The sequence below is a fragment of the Nylanderia fulva genome, unplaced genomic scaffold (assembly GCF_048542155.1).
Source record: "Nylanderia fulva isolate GAGA-0341 unplaced genomic scaffold, ASM4854215v1 Scaffold332, whole genome shotgun sequence".
NCBI classification, from domain to species: Eukaryota; Metazoa; Arthropoda; class Insecta; order Hymenoptera; family Formicidae; genus Nylanderia; species Nylanderia fulva.
The window spans coordinates 3,428-21,797 of record NW_028190403.1 but is presented as its reverse complement, the minus strand read 5'-3'; the positions used below and the strand labels follow the sequence as shown (position 1 = coordinate 21,797).

At 31.2% G+C, this 18,370-nt stretch overlaps 1 protein-coding gene across 1 annotated transcript; it reads left to right on the top strand.

The window, feature by feature from the left end:
- The first annotated feature begins 4,273 nt into the window (after positions 1-4,273).
- LOC114940969 (uncharacterized) lies at positions 4,274-6,266 on the top strand. The gene is made up of 6 exons (XM_085485021.1): positions 4,274-4,472; positions 4,685-4,897; positions 4,969-5,049; positions 5,418-5,644; positions 5,736-5,895; positions 6,094-6,266. Exons 1-6 carry the CDS (start codon positions 4,274-4,276, stop codon positions 6,264-6,266), a joined length of 1,053 nt encoding a protein of 350 aa, XP_085341147.1.
- Positions 6,267-18,370: the final 12,104 nt, after the last annotated feature.

Below are 18,370 nucleotides of genomic sequence, written 5' to 3'. Positions count from 1 at the left end.
TTAAGCGTGAGTTACTAAGAAATAAAAAAGGCTATAAACTTGTAATTAAGTACTTTATTTAAGTATGCGAGGAGTATAAAAGCATGTAAAAATAAAACGTAAATAATATTTTTAATATCATTTATTAAATGTTAAAAAAAACTAATTTTTTTCACTAGTGTCGAAGATTTTTCGGTATGTACTCATTGGATCGACTTAAAGTTTTTTTTTTATTAACCTTTCTTTAAACATTGACATAGGATTTTTTCAATATCATTGTTAGTTTGCAAAATATTAACAAATTAATTAACAATTTTTATGCTAAAAATCAAACCAAAATTTCAACAAATTTTTTTATCGTGTACTTAAATAAAGTATTAAATTACAAGTTTATAGTTTTTTTTATATTTCTTCGTAATCTATGCTTAAAAACTATTTATTTTTCCGGTCGGTCACAGTAGTCTTTAAGGGGGATCAACGCTGTGATGGCTAAAAAAAAGTAGCTCTTTTTTGCGAATTTTTTGAGATGCCCATAAAGCAGGTAGTTAAATAAATGTTTTTGCATTGAATTTATTGTTCTTTGAACTATTAAAAAATATTTTTTTATTTAGTTAAATACATTTTTATTTTAATATAAAATGTATTTGTAGTAGACTCTGTGTTATCTATCGACCTTGCACGTGGAGTCCTTAAAAGTCATCTGAAATTTAAAAAGTCAAGATTTTTTTGAAATATATAAATGTATTAGTTTCAGTTAAGCGTACAGAAATTTTAATGTCTTCATTATTCGTAAAATGGCGCATTTTTTAAAAAAATTTCAAAATTTTTCAAAAAAAAAAAACCGTTTTCGTACAAATCATAAAAATAGGAAATTTTAATTGTAAAAAGAAATCTGTACGCTAAACTGAAACTACATTTATATATAATACTTAAAAAAAATTTTGGGTTTTTTAATTTCAAATGACTTTTAAGGATCCCAGGTGCAATAAAACCGATAAATAATGCAGAGTTTACTACAGACACATTTTATATTAAAATAAAAATGTATTTAATCAAATAAAAAATATTTTTTAATAATTCAAAGAATAACAATTCAATGCAAAAACATTATTTATCTATCTGCTTTATGGATGTTACAAAAAATTCGCAAAAAGGGCTACTTTTTAAGCCGTTACAGTATTGATCCCCTTTAAACAATTAACATATTTAAACTAGGTTTTATACTATTTCTATATAAAACTTCTATTAAAAATTTACAGTATATAACTTTATTATGTCATGAAATTGTTTGTTTTCTTGAATTTTTTTTGTGTATTTTTGAAATTTTTTTCTTCAGCAATTACATTCCTACATAATTTTATCATATGTCATAGGTTCATAATTATATGTATAAACATTTGTATTATTTGTACATGTTTAAATGATGTTTTCATTTGTTTTGGAATAAATATACACCCTAGTTTTTTAAAAAGTATTAAAATTTACCGGAGCACATCACAAAAGTTATGGATCTAATTTTAATACTACTGTTATATAATTTTTCGCAAATAGTACACTGTAAAAAAAAATAGTCAATCTAACAGATAATTTAGTTCAATACGCACAACAAAATATTTATTTAAATAAAGCAAAAATATATTTAAATTGATAAAGTACCTACTTAATTGTAGATAGCATATTTTATTGATTTAAATATATTTTTACTTTATTTAAATAAATATTTTGTTATGCGTATTGAACAACATTATCTGTTAGATTTTCACATTTCATCTTTTTACATTATTAATAGCCAATATTAATTTTTTTACAGAATTATTAAAAGTTTTTGTTACATTTGCAAGTAAATTTACAAAATATTTGAATAGTATTTAAAATTAGTTATGGATAATATTAATAAAAAAAGTAAATTTTCTAGACAACTTCGAAAGAGATTAAATCAATCTTTAACTATAATCAATATTCTTAACCCTGATACTTTTGAAATAGAAACTAATAACTCACAATCTAATACACCAAATATTTTTGAAAGTAGCTCAAGTAGCAAACCTGATACTAATATTGACAATATTTCTTATAATAATAATAATAATAATAATAATAACCTAAATAATAATAATGATATTGATGTATTTATTAATACAAGAAATTTTAATTGTGATAACGTTCAGAGTGTCGACATATCAAACACTAATCATGCTGTTATATTATAGTTGAAAATAAAGAGCATGTTTTTGAGTCAAAGTTAAAAAAATGGGCCATTTATGAAAATGTAACTCACTCAACCCTTAATAATTTGTTAAACATTTTACGAGAAGAAGCCGGCTATAATTATTTACCCAAAGATGCGAGAACACTTTTAAAAACGCCAAATAATACACATGGAAAAAAACTAGGATCAGGATTATACTATTATTTTGGAATAAATGAAACTTTAAATAACTTATGTAATAAACAAAATGTAAGAATTGAACACAATGAAGAAATTTTACTAGCAGCAAATATTGACGGTCTACCTCTATCTAAAAGTACGAATAGCTCTTTTTGGCCAATATTATGTACTGTCAAATCAATTGACAAAATTAAAAATAAAGTTTTTTTAGTAGCTTTGTATCATGGCACTGTAAAACCCAATGTAAGTGAGTTTTGTACTGATTTTGTAAACGAATGTATAGAATTATCAAAAAATGGAATATACATCAATTCTATAAGATGCTATTTCAAGTTGTCAATGTTGATTTGCGATACACCTGCAAAATCACACATTTTAGCTATTAAAGGACATTCGGGTTATTTTTCGTGCACCAAATGTGATATAGAAGGAGACATGATTGATAAAGTACTGTGTTTTGTCGATTTTGAAAATCTCCGAAAAAGATCAGATTATTCATTTCGAAATAAAATTCAACCTGAACATCACATTGGCACTAGTATTTTCTTAAAGATTCCAAATTTTAATATTATTGATAACGTTCCTATAGACTATATGCATTGTCTTTTACTTGGCGGTACAAAAAATTTTTTTTGTAACAAAAAGTATGGATGGATTTATGGTAGACCTCCATATAAGTTACGTGCTCGTGATGTTAGTAAAATTTCTGAACGTCTTTTAAGATTGAGGAGTCATATTCCGTGTGAGTTTTCTCGAAAAACTCGCCCTATTACTGAATGCAAAAGATACAAAGCAACTGAATTTCGATTACTTTTGCTTTATACTGGCCCAATAATCTTAAAAGATATTATATCTTCCACGATGTATAATAATTTTATTGTACTTAGTTTAGCTAGTTCAATATTGATCAATCAATATTATTCTTCCTATGAAAATTATATTTCATATGCTCATAATCTATTTAAACATTTTATCAAAAATTCGCAAAAACTATATGGGCCAAATTTTATTTCGCATAATATTCATAACTTTTTGCATTTGAGTGATTGTGTTAGATTATTTGGTTCACTCGATAATTTTAGTGCCTTTATATTCGAAAATTATATGCAATGTTTGAAAAAAAAATTCAAAAATCTTCTCACGCGTTGGAACAAGTTGTACGTCGAATTATCGAAGAAAAAAATGTTACGGAATTTGAATCAATTAATACTTCTAAAAAATACTCTATAGAACACAATGGAGGTCCTTTAATCGAGGGTTGTACTTCACCTCAGTATAAAAAATATAAAACTATTAATTATTGTATACATGTTTCAAAAGAGGCTGATAGGTTTATTGAACTTAAAGATAAAACTATCGTTGAAGTAAAAAATTTTTGTTGCTATAAGAATTTTGAAATATTATTAGGATACGAATATAGAAGACATAAAGACTTTTTTACTAAACCATGTTTGTCATCTTTTTTTGATATACAATATATTCGAAAAATCGACAGTTCACTCAAAATGTGGCCTATTACACACATCAATAAAAAATTAGTAGTTCTTATTTACAATAATCAATATGTTTCATTTCCAATGCTGCATTTATAAATCGAAATGCTAGAATTAGCTTCATTTGAATTAAGTGATTTAAATCGTAGTTTTAATTAACTGCGTTTTGAAAATAATTATTTTTAATAAACTTATATTAGTAAATATACATTTTTAAGATAAAAATAAACTTTCTAGTTTATATTAAAGTGAAACTTTATCAAATAATATGCAATATTTATGTTGTCTAGTAAATTTATGTTTTTATGTAATATATTTATTATGTTTTGTAACTTTATGTTATAGAATTATTTTCTTTACTCAAGCAATATAAAAAATTTTAACATATAACGTATATTAATTTTACTTGCAAATGGGTTGGTACGTCGTTAAGTTTGCAAATGAAGATACGGTTGAAGCAATACCAAAATCTTGGTACTTAAAAAATACAAAAGAATGCAATTGGCCCTCATCGCATTGGACTTCAAGGAAAATTAATGAATTTATAAAATTCAAGAAAACGCCAGAATCTGATTGGAATCTTCATAAAGTTGACATTTTAGGTAGCTATGGTAAGATGAGTATTTTATATATTTTTTACTTATATAACTAAACTATCTTTTTTATTGAAATAAAATAAATTAATAAAATAAAAGAATTAATAAATGAAAAATTAAGAAACTATTTTGCAACTAATTAAACAATTTACAAATAGAGACAGCGATTTATTATAATAATACTTTATTTATGCACAGTCATAAAAGTCTTCAAATCTTATTTTTAGAAGATCTATCTGTTGCTCAACGGAAAGCAAATAAGGCTAAATATACGTCTGATCTTTCGTCGCAAAATGATAAATGTAGGAAACAACATAGTAAACCAAAAGGGAAAAGAAACAAATCGACGAAGTATTTGTCTGACAATGACTCTTCTGATTTGTCACAGTATGAATCAGATATTAATAGTTATCCTCCCACAAGCCCTCTTATATCAAGTGGTAAGCATTTATTTTCTCTAAAAATATATTTTTGAGTTTCTATATAATAATTAATTTTACTATTTTTCTAGATGGAAACTTAGTTCAAAATATACCAACCGAGGTTGTAACTAAATCGACCGAATGTAACATTCCTCGAAATTTTGATGCTGGTAAATTAACACTTTATTAGTACATTTTGTATCAAAAACGGAAAATGATACTTAAGACAGGCACTGCAAACATGAAGCACAAAAGTCACTTTACATTCAAAACATAAAAAATAGTATTTTTTTCTACAATCGTTATCAAAAAAGTTTTATGCTTTGCTGAAAAAAAAGATTAAAATATTTACTTTTGTCTGTACTCCATGTGACGGTTGATTGTTTCCAAAAGATTTTACCTCTTTTTGTGATCCTCTAAATTCCATTGTAGTAATTGTGTAATATAATTCTAGTAATAAACAATAATAGTCTTTTTTAGTCACAAATGATTAGTCAGTAATAATCTTTTTATAATTCAATTAATTTAAAAATTTTAGATTTCCAGAAGCAAGTATTAAAAGAACTAAATGCTATACACTTGAAATTGAATGATGTAATGGAAAGTACGGCTCTTTTATTAAAAAACAAAAGAATTCAAGATGAGCCTACGATAACCGTCAAAGACATTCCACGTGTTGTCCATCTGTTTCCGATAAAAAATGAAAATACATTAGCTGAATTAGAGCAGTGGCTTAATGCAGATGATCAAAATAAAAAAGATTTGGTATGACCTTGAATAATTAAAAAATCGAATGCATATATATAGTGATAATTAATACTTATTAATACTTTTGTAACAATTTTAATTATTTCAGATTATTGAATTAAGTCGCGTTGGGGGCTTAAATGTTAAAGAGATCACAAGAAGAATTATGTACAAAATCTTCACAAATGAAGTTGGAATACTATACTCCTGGGAAGGAGCTAAAGGAAAGAAATCCTTCAAAAATCTAGCAATAAGTTCGGTCATTTTGGGTAATTTTTTTGCTTCTTTTGTATTGCTTCACACATATTCTATTAAAAAAAAAGTCTTTGCTTTGAATGTAATAGATTATATTTTAAAGGATAAAATTAATAATAATTTTTTATATTATTATTTATATTTTTACATAATTAATATTTTTTAATACAGTTAATGTTTTACTTTTATTTTGTACTAATTTGTTATATTAGGTGCTGTTCGATATTGCAAGAATACAGCCGATGCAACTGAAGCAGAAGTTATTAGTTTTATCAAATCTTGGCTGGTTAGATGCAAAGATCGTATCTGCAATGTCACTAAAAACGTGAAGAATGTAGCAACCGAAGGGGAAGTAACGATGAACGAAACCGATACACAAGCTTAAACAAAGAAATATTTATTATAAAATCTCGACGGCAATCGGAGCCTATGCGGATGACATGCACAAAATTAATAAATTAAAATGAGATCTCAAGTCAAACTCATTTATTAAATTCTAAACGTTTCGACCCACTTCGGGTCTTCTTCAGTAGCTGCAAAATACAAAGAAACAAAAATAGAAGATAATCGGTACAATCAGAAAATTATAAAACTCGTATACATACAATCCGCAAATAAATTAAATATAATTCTCCTCCCTATTCAAACCGTCCGGCCGTCGGAGTGTCTCCCTAACGGTGACCATCGTCAGGAAGGAAGCGGAGCAGTGACTCCCTTACCAACACTAATCAACATGGTATAAATTAAACGTAGAACAATTCACAAGAATTAAAAATTAAGAACCGGGAAGAACACTCACCCCGACAGCAAAAACAGAGAGAAGACGATGCTACACGTGACACATCACTCTAACGACTGTGCGGTATTCTACCTCGACACAGTCGATACATATATACGCAAAAAACAAATATAAAAATAAAATATGAAAATAAAAATAAAAATAAAAACAACTAAACTAATCGGCACTCATGTCAAAAGTCTAACAAAAAAACCCGGCTATGTAAAATCACAAAGCTAGATTTTGGTAAATTTTTCTATTAACAGATCAAGATTCTCGTTTAATTTCATCAGTGTCGCTATGTAAATTTAAACTATTCCTCTGACGTTTTATGTGGATCATTTCGGATATCAAACGTTTACCTAAAAAAGGCTCCTCGTCTAAGACTTTTACATCCTCCCAATTAAATTCATGGTTCAATAATCTATGTTCCGATATGACTGATAATTGTGACGCGTTTCTTTTTATGTTGTTGCGATGTTCTTTCATCCTAGTTTTCAACAATCTACCCGTCTGCCCTACGTACGACGCATCACAATCCATACAATCAATTTTATAAACTACATTATTATGGAGTTCTCTTGGTAACTTATCCTTGTGTACTTTAATGAATTTACGGAGACTGTTAATTGCTGTGTATGATGGAATGACATCCAAATCACGTGTAATGTCCTCGATTCTCTTCGATACATTATTAATATACGGAATATTAAAGTACGAAACTTTTTTCTGCGTTAGAATCTTGTCATTGCATACATTTGCTCTATTGTTATGCAACTTATTATTATAGCGGAAGAACAACTTTTTTAACCGCGCTTGTAATGTATGAAATATCAAATTGAGAGGATAATTATTAGACAAAAGAACTCCAATCATAGACTCAAAGTTAACTTTATGGAATTTCGGATGAGATAGCCAAAAAACTCTATCTATGAGGCTGATAATGGTGCCTTTTTTATGACAGAGAGGATGCTGCGATTCAAAATTTAAATATCTACCTGAATACGTCGGCTTATGAAACAAATCAAACTCAATGCTCCCATTATTTATAATAATGGTGACATCTAAAAAATTCAATCGGTTGTCAACCCCCTCCTCCATGGTGAACTGCAATCTAGGATGGAAAGAATTGAAAGTGTTTAAAACTATTTTAAGCATGGAGGGTGGGGCCGCCAACGCGATATCGTCAACATATCTAAAATAAAATGGAAATGACAATGGAATCGCAGCAATCGCTCTACTCTCCAAATCTTGCAACGTGATATCCGCAATAATCGGTGAGAGGGGGGAACCCATAGGCGTGCCAAAAGTCTGTTGATAACATACATTATTAAACATAAAATAAGTCGAGTTCATAATAAAACGAATTGCCAATAAAAATTCATCTCGTGGAATAATACACTCTTTTTCAATATACCCCCATCTGTTAATTAAACTATCAATAGCCATATCCAATGGTACGTTGGTGAACAATGATGGAACATCTAGTGAAACTAGCTTCACATCACTATCCACACATAAACCATTTAATTTGTTCACTAATTGGAAACTATCAGAAATAGCTGAATCAGGTTTCGGAATTGCCTTATATATTATCTTATGTAAAAATTTTGCCAAGTAATAAAGAGGTGTATTCCTAGATGACACGATGACACGTAAAGGGCAATTCGGTTTATGCACCTTCGGCAGACCATACGCTCTCGGTAAAACCCCGTCCGTGCAGTTCAGGGATTTATATGTTGTTGAAGAAATGTAATTCTTCGTTTTCCATCTCATTAAAATTCCGTGTAATTGATTAATTAGGTTCCTAGTCGGATCTTTTTTAACAACAGTATAAGTATCCCGGTCAGCCAGCAAATCACACATTTTGTCCATGTACATATCTCTGTTCATCGCAACCGTGATATTACCCTTATCCGCCTTCATAAATAAAATATCGGGATTGTCTTGGATGAATTTACCCGTCAATTTGTAAGCCTTACAAAAACTATTTTTTGTGTGAGCTTTTTCTGACATGGAAATATGGAATTTATTTATTATGGGAAAGGCTCTACTTCTGACTGCAGATCGTTTTTCCACAGGGAGTTTAAAAATATTTTGTTCCATATTTTTCAACAACTCTATGGTGGTTTTATCTTTGTCAAATACTGGCAGACAGAAATTCTCTCCTAACCGCAACAAATCTCGAATTTCATACGGTATCGATACGGATGATAAATTTAAAAACCATTTATCTCTTTTGTCAGCAACATCAGGATTTAAAGAAACAAAGGAAGTCGGGCTCAAGGAAACGCTGAGAGACTGAGACGGCCCTGACTCACATGGCCTTGAAGAAAATTCTTTCGTACACGTGTAATAATATTGGATAGGTCGGATATTCCTATTATTGAATTTATTTTGTTTATCTAAGAGCCATCTAAATTTATTATCCAGTCGAACCCGCTCCTTATTATAAAAATAATGTAATGATTTGCTTTGCTCACCGAAAAACCCATCACAATAAAACACTGGGAGATCTATCATGATGTAACGAACGAGTTCATAAATATCTAATCTGACTTTGTGCTTCTGTCTATGAGCATCATAAATTTCATTTCTTAAAATGTCTTTAATAGTACGTCTTATAATAAATTTGTGTTTCAATACAGACTTATAATGATATAAATTATTAGCATAACGAGAAAGAAACATCAGATGAGACGGTGTAACATCCTGATTTAAACAATCTTTTAAAAATTTGATTCGCAAGTTTAATCCAATCAGTCTCTTATTTAATTTAATCCAATCCTTCAAATGTTTGACCGCGTTCCAATTAAAACTGTGTCCAACAAATTGGAAGAAATTCCTCAACGAACGCATTATTACAGCCAGCGTAAATTCAATATAAAAAAAAACTATTAATCTCGGCTCAAATTATTGTGTTACAATAAAAATAAAATCTCGACGGCAATCGGAGCCTATGCGGATGACATGCACAAAATTAATAAATTAAAATGAGATCTCAAGTCAAACTCATTTATTAAATTCTAAACGTTTCGACCCACTTCGGGTCTTCTTCAGTAGCTGCAAAATACAAAGAAACAAAAATAGAAGATAATCGGTACAATCAGAAAATTATAAAACTCTTTTGGCACGCCTATGGGTTCCCCCCTCTCACCGATTATTGCGGATATCACGTTGCAAGATTTGGAGAGTAGAGCGATTGCTGCGATTCCATTGTTATTTCCATTTTATTTTAGATATGTTGACGATATCGCGTTGGCGGCCCCACCCTCCATGCTTAAAATAGTTTTAAACACTTTTAATTCTTTCCATCCTAGATTGCAGTTCACCATGGAGGAGGGGGTTGACAACCGATTGAATTTTTTAGATGTCACCATTATTATAAATAATGGGAGCATTGAGTTTGATTTGTTTCATAAGCCGACGTATTCAGGTAGATATTTAAATTTTGAATCGCAGCATCCTCTCTGTCATAAAAAAGGCACCATTATCAGCCTCATAGATAGAGTTTTTTGGCTATCTCATCCGAAATTCCATAAAGTTAACTTTGAGTCTATGATTGGAGTTCTTTTGTCTAATAATTATCCTCTCAATTTGATATTTCATACATTACAAGCGCGGTTAAAAAAGTTGTTCTTCCGCTATAATAATAAGTTGCATAACAATAGAGCAAATGTATGCAATGACAAGATTCTAACGCAGAAAAAAGTTTCGTACTTTAATATTCCGTATATTAATAATGTATCGAAGAGAATCGAGGACATTACACGTGATTTGGATGTCATTCCATCATACACAGCAATTAACAGTCTCCGTAAATTCATTAAAGTACACAAGGATAAGTTACCAAGAGAACTCCATAATAATGTAGTTTATAAAATTGATTGTATGGATTGTGATGCGTCGTACGTAGGGCAGACGGGTAGATTGTTGAAAACTAGGATGAAAGAACATCGCAACAACATAAAAAGAAACGCGTCACAATTATCAGTCATATCGGAACATAGATTATTGAACCATGAATTTAATTGGAAGGATGTAAAAGTCTTAGACGAGGAGCCTTTTTTAGGTAAACGTTTGATATCCGAAATGATCCACATAAAACGTCAGAGGAATAGTTTAAATTTACATAGCGACACTGATGAAATTAAACGAGAATCTTGATCTGTTAATAGAAAAATTTACCAAAATCTAGCTTTGTGATTTTACATAGCCGGGTTTTTTTGTTAGACTTTTGACATGAGTGCCGATTAGTTTAGTTGTTTTTATTTTTATTTTTATTTTCATATTTTATTTTTATATTTGTTTTTTGCGTATATATGTATCGACTGTGTCGAGGTAGAATACCGCACAGTCGTTAGAGTGATGTGTCACGTGTAGCATCGTCTTCTCTCTGTTTTTGCTGTCGGGGTGAGTGTTCTTCCCGGTTCTTAATTTTTAATTCTTGTGAATTGTTCTACGTTTAATTTATACCATGTTGATTAGTGTTGGTAAGGGAGTCACTGCTCCGCTTCCTTCCTGACGATGGTCACCGTTAGGGAGACACTCCGACGGCCGGACGGTTTGAATAGGGAGGAGAATGATATTTAATTTATTTGCGGATTGTATGTATACGAGTTTTATAATTTTCTGATTGTACCGATTATCTTCTATTTTTGTTTCTTTGTATTTTGCAGCTACTGAAGAAGACCCGAAGTGGGTCGAAACGTTTAGAATTTAATAAATGAGTTTGACTTGAGATCTCATTTTAATTTATTAATTTTGTGCATGTCATCCGCATAGGCTCCGATTGCCGTCGAGATTTTATTTTTATTGTAACACAATAATTTGAGCCGAGATTAATAGTTTTTTTTTATATTGAATTTACGCTGGCTGTAATAATGCGTCCGTTGAGGAATTTCTTCCAATTTGTTGGACACAGTTTTAATTGGAGCGCGGTCAAACATTTGAAGGATTGGATTAAATTAAATAAGAGACTGATTGGATTAAACTTGCGAATCAAATTTTTAAAAGATTGTTTAAATCAGGATGTTACACCGTCTCATCTGATGTTTCTTTCTCGTTATGCTAATAATTTATATCATTATAAGTCTGTATTGAAACACAAATTTATTATAAGACGTACTATTAAAGACATTTTAAGAAATGAAATTTATGATGCTCATAGACAGAAGCACAAAGTCAGATTAGATATTTATGAACTCGTTCGTTACATCATGATAGATCTCCCAGTGTTTTATTGTGATGGGTTTTTCGGTGAGCAAAGCAAATCATTACATTATTTTTATAATAAGGAGCGGGTTCGACTGGATAATAAATTTAGATGGCTCTTAGATAAACAAAATAAATTCAATAATAGGAATATCCGACCTATCCAATATTATTACACGTGTACGAAAGAATTTTCTTCAAGGCCATGTGAGTCAGGGCCGTCTCAGTCTCTCAGCGTTTCCTTGAGCCCGACTTCCTTTGTTTCTTTAAATCCTGATGTTGCTGACAAAAGAGATAAATGGTTTTTAAATTTATCATCCGTATCGATACCGTATGAAATTCGAGATTTGTTGCGGTTAGGAGAGAATTTCTGTCTGCCAGTATTTGACAAAGATAAAACCACCATAGAGTTGTTGAAAAATATGGAACAAAATATTTTTAAACTCCCTGTGGAAAAACGATCTGCAGTCAGAAGTAGAGCCTTTCCCATAATAAATAAATTCCATATTTCCATGTCAGAAAAAGCTCACACAAAAAATAGTTTTTGTAAGGCTTACAAATTGACGGGTAAATTCATCCAAGACAATCCCGATATTTTATTTATGAAGGCGGATAAGGGTAATATCACGGTTGCGATGAACAGAGATATGTACATGGACAAAATGTGTGATTTGCTGGCTGACCGGGATACTTATACTGTTGTTAAAAAAGATCCGACTAGGAACCTAATTAATCAATTACACGGAATTTTAATGAGATGGAAAACGAAGAATTACATTTCTTCAACAACATATAAATCCCTGAACTGCACGGACGGGGTTTTACCGAGAGCGTATGGTCTGCCGAAGGTGCATAAACCGAATTGCCCTTTGCGTGTCATCGTGTCATCTAGGAATACACCTCTTTATTACTTGGCAAAATTTTTACATAAGATAATATATAAGGCAATTCCGAAACCTGATTCAGCTATTTCTGATAGTTTTCAATTAGTGAACAAATTAAATGGTTTATGTGTGGATAGTGATGTGAAGCTAGTTTCACTAGATGTTACATCATTGTTCACCAACGTACCATTGGATATGGCTATTGATAGTTTAATTAACAGATGGGGGTATATTGAAAAAGAGTGTATTATTCCACGAGATGAATTTTTATTGGCAATTCGTTTTATTATGAACTCGACTTATTTTATGTTTAATAATGTATGTTATCAACAGACTTTTGGCACGCCTATGGGTTCCCCCCTCTCACCGATTATTGCGGATATCACGTTGCAAGATTTGGAGAGTAGAGCGATTGCTGCGATTCCATTGTCATTTCCATTTTATTTTAGATATGTTGACGATATCGCGTTGGCGGCCCCACCCTCCATGCTTAAAATAGTTTTAAACACTTTCAATTCTTTCCATCCTAGATTGCAGTTCACCATGGAGGAGGGGGTTGACAACCGATTGAATTTTTTAGATGTCACCATTATTATAAATAATGGGAGCATTGAGTTTGATTTGTTTCATAAGCCGACGTATTCAGGTAGATATTTAAATTTTGAATCGCAGCATCCTCTCTGTCATAAAAAAGGCACCATTATCAGCCTCATAGATAGAGTTTTTTGGCTATCTCATCCGAAATTCCATAAAGTTAACTTTGAGTCTATGATTGGAGTTCTTTTGTCTAATAATTATCCTCTCAATTTGATATTTCATACATTACAAGCGCGGTTAAAAAAGTTGTTCTTCCGCTATAATAATAAGTTGCATAACAATAGAGCAAATGTATGCAATGACAAGATTCTAACGCAGAAAAAAGTTTCGTACTTTAATATTCCGTATATTAATAATGTATCGAAGAGAATCGAGGACATTACACGTGATTTGGATGTCATTCCATCATACACAGCAATTAACAGTCTCCGTAAATTCATTAAAGTACACAAGGATAAGTTACCAAGAGAACTCCATAATAATGTAGTTTATAAAATTGATTGTATGGATTGTGATGCGTCGTACGTAGGGCAGACGGGTAGATTGTTGAAAACTAGGATGAAAGAACATCGCAACAACATAAAAAGAAACGCGTCACAATTATCAGTCATATCGGAACATAGATTATTGAACCATGAATTTAATTGGGAGGATGTAAAAGTCTTAGACGAGGAGCCTTTTTTAGGTAAACGTTTGATATCCGAAATGATCCACATAAAACGTCAGAGGAATAGTTTAAATTTACATAGCGACACTGATGAAATTAAACGAGAATCTTGATCTGTTAATAGAAAAATTTACCAAAATCTAGCTTTGTGATTTTACATAGCCGGGTTTTTTTGTTAGACTTTTGACATGAGTGCCGATTAGTTTAGTTGTTTTTATTTTTATTTTTATTTTCATATTTTATTTTTATATTTGTTTTTTGCGTATATATGTATCGACTGTGTCGAGGTAGAATACCGCACAGTCGTTAGAGTGATGTGTCACGTGTAGCATCGTCTTCTCTCTGTTTTTGCTGTCGGGGTGAGTGTTCTTCCCGGTTCTTAATTTTTAATTCTTGTGAATTGTTCTACGTTTAATTTATACCATGTTGATTAGTGTTGGTAAGGGAGTCACTGCTCCGCTTCCTTCCTGACGATGGTCACCGTTAGGGAGACACTCCGACGGCCGGACGGTTTGAATAGGGAGGAGAATGATATTTAATTTATTTGCGGATTGTATGTATACGAGTTTTATAATTTTCTGATTGTACCGATTATCTTCTATTTTTGTTTCTTTGTATTTTGCAGCTACTGAAGAAGACCCGAAGTGGGTCGAAACGTTTAGAATTTAATAAATGAGTTTGACTTGAGATCTCATTTTAATTTATTAATTTTGTGCATGTCATCCGCATAGGCTCCGATTGCCGTCGAGATTTTATTTTTATTGTAACACAATAATTTGAGCCGAGATTAATAGTTTTTTTTTATATTAAATTTACGCTGGCTGTAATAATGCGTCCGTTGAGGAATTTCTTCCAATTTGTTGGACACAGTTTTAATTGGAGCGCGGTCAAACATTTGAAGGATTGGATTAAATTAAATAAGAGACTGATTGGATTAAACTTGCGAATCAAATTTTTAAAAGATTGTTTAAATCAGGATGTTACACCGTCTCATCTGATGTTTCTTTCTCGTTATGCTAATAATTTATATCATTATAAGTCTGTATTGAAACACAAATTTATTATAAGACGTACTATTAAAGACATTTTAAGAAATGAAATTTATGATGCTCATAGACAGAAGCACAAAGTCAGATTAGATATTTATGAACTCGTTCGTTACATCATGATAGATCTCCCAGTGTTTTATTGTGATGGGTTTTTCGGTGAGCAAAGCAAATCATTACATTATTTTTATAATAAGGAGCGGGTTCGACTGGATAATAAATTTAGATGGCTCTTAGATAAACAAAATAAATTCAATAATAGGAATATCCGACCTATCCAATATTATTACACGTGTACGAAAGAATTTTCTTCAAGGCCATGTGAGTCAGGGCCGTCTCAGTCTCTCAGCGTTTCCTTGAGCCCGACTTCCTTTGTTTCTTTAAATCCTGATGTTGCTGACAAAAGAGATAAATGGTTTTTAAATTTATCATCCGTATCGATACCGTATGAAATTCGAGATTTGTTGCGGTTAGGAGAGAATTTCTGTCTGCCAGTATTTGACAAAGATAAAACCACCATAGAGTTGTTGAAAAATATGGAACAAAATATTTTTAAACTCCCTGTGGAAAAACGATCTGCAGTCAGAAGTAGAGCCTTTCCCATAATAAATAAATTCCATATTTCCATGTCAGAAAAAGCTCACACAAAAAATAGTTTTTGTAAGGCTTACAAATTGACGGGTAAATTCATCCAAGACAATCCCGATATTTTATTTATGAAGGCGGATAAGGGTAATATCACGGTTGCGATGAACAGAGATATGTACATGGACAAAATGTGTGATTTGCTGGCTGACCGGGATACTTATACTGTTGTTAAAAAAGATCCGACTAGGAACCTAATTAATCAATTACACGGAATTTTAATGAGATGGAAAACGAAGAATTACATTTCTTCAACAACATATAAATCCCTGAACTGCACGGACGGGGTTTTACCGAGAGCGTATGGTCTGCCGAAGGTGCATAAACCGAATTGCCCTTTACGTGTCATCGTGTCATCTAGGAATACACCTCTTTATTACTTGGCAAAATTTTTACATAAGATAATATATAAGGCAATTCCGAAACCTGATTCAGCTATTTCTGATAGTTTCCAATTAGTGAACAAATTAAATGGTTTATGTGTGGATAGTGATGTGAAGCTAGTTTCACTAGATGTTACATCATTGTTCACCAACGTACCATTGGATATGGCTATTGATAGTTTAATTAACAGATGGGGGTATATTGAAAAAGAGTGTATTATTCCACGAGATGAATTTTTATTGGCAATTCGTTTTATTATGAACTCGACTTATTTTATGTTTAATAATGTATGTTATCAACAGACTTTTGGCACGCCTATGGGTTCCCCCCTCTCACCGATTATTGCGGATATCACGTTGCAAGATTTGGAGAGTAGAGCGATTGCTGCGATTCCATTGTCATTTCCATTTTATTTTAGATATGTTGACGATATCGCGTTGGCGGCCCCACCCTCCATGCTTAAAATAGTTTTAAACACTTTCAATTCTTTCCATCCTAGATTGCAGTTCACCATGGAGGAGGGGGTTGACAACCGATTGAATTTTTTAGATGTCACCATTATTATAAATAATGGGAGCATTGAGTTTGATTTGTTTCATAAGCCGACGTATTCAGGTAGATATTTAAATTTTGAATCGCAGCATCCTCTCTGTCATAAAAAAGGCACCATTATCAGCCTCATAGATAGAGTTTTTTGGCTATCTCATCCGAAATTCCATAAAGTTAACTTTGAGTCTATGATTGGAGTTCTTTTGTCTAATAATTATCCTCTCAATTTGATATTTCATACATTACAAGCGCGGTTAAAAAAGTTGTTCTTCCGCTATAATAATAAGTTGCATAACAATAGAGCAAATGTATGCAATGACAAGATTCTAACGCAGAAAAAAGTTTCGTACTTTAATATTCCGTATATTAATAATGTATCGAAGAGAATCGAGGACATTACACGTGATTTGGATGTCATTCCATCATACACAGCAATTAACAGTCTCCGTAAATTCATTAAAGTACACAAGGATAAGTTACCAAGAGAACTCCATAATAATGTAGTTTATAAAATTGATTGTATGGATTGTGATGCGTCGTACGTAGGGCAGACGGGTAGATTGTTGAAAACTAGGATGAAAGAACATCGCAACAACATAAAAAGAAACGCGTCACAATTATCAGTCATATCGGAACATAGATTATTGAACCATGAATTTAATTGGGAGGATGTAAAAGTCTTAGACGAGGAGCCTTTTTTAGGTAAACGTTTGATATCCGAAATGATCCACATAAAACGTCAGAGGAATAGTTTAAATTTACATAGCGACACTGATGAAATTAAACGAGAATCTTGATCTGTTAATAGAAAAATTTACCAAAATCTAGCTTTGTGATTTTACATAGCCGGGTTTTTTTGTTAGACTTTTGACATGAGTGCCGATTAGTTTAGTTGTTTTTATTTTTATTTTATTTTCATATTTTATTTTTATATTTGTTTTTTGCGTATATATGTATCGACTGTGTCGAGGTAGAATACCGCACAGTCGTTAGAGTGATGTGTCACGTGTAGCATCGTCTTCTCTCTGTTTTTGCTGTCGGGGTGAGTGTTCTTCCCGGTTCTTAATTTTTAATTCTTGTGAATTGTTCTACGTTTAATTTATACCATGTTGATTAGTGTTGGTAAGGGAGTCACTGCTCCGCTTCCTTCCTGACGATGGTCACCGTTAGGGAGACACTCCGACGGCCGGACGGTTTGAATAGGGAGGAGAATTATATTTAATTTATTTGCGGATTGTATGTATACGAGTTTTATAATTTTCTGATTGTACCGATTATCTTCTATTTTTGTTTCTTTGTATTTTGCAGCTACTGAAGAAGACCCGAAGTGGGTCGAAACGTTTAGAATTTAATAAATGAGTTTGACTTGAGATCTCATTTTAATTATTAATTTTGTGCATGTCATCCGCATAGGCTCCGATTGCCGTCGAGATTTTATTTTTATTGTAACACAATAATTTGAGCCGAGATTAATAGTTTTTTTTTATATTGAAATATTTATTATTACTTAAGTTAACGTTTATTACGATAGTTAAAATATTTAATTTTTATTTAAACGTTCTTTGAAATTTTTATTTTATTTTATTATGTACACTATCATCGCTTATATCATATTTCTTATAATGCATTTATTAATTTCAAAACTTAATAATTAGATAAATTATAAAATATAGCGTATTGTGTTTGTTTAAGATTGTGAAAAGCGCTACAAATTATTTAGGATTT

Coding starts and splice junctions, on each gene's coding strand:
- LOC114940969 (XM_085485021.1), top strand. CDS start 4,274: ATGGGTTGGTACGTCGTTAAGTTTGCAAATGAAGATACGGTTGAAGCA. Junction 4,898..4,968: donor AAGCCCTCTTATATCAAGTG/GTAAGCATTTAT, acceptor CTATTTTTCTAG/ATGGAAACTTAGTTCAAAAT. Junction 5,050..5,417: donor TCCTCGAAATTTTGATGCTG/GTAAATTAACAC, acceptor TAAAAATTTTAG/ATTTCCAGAAGCAAGTATTA.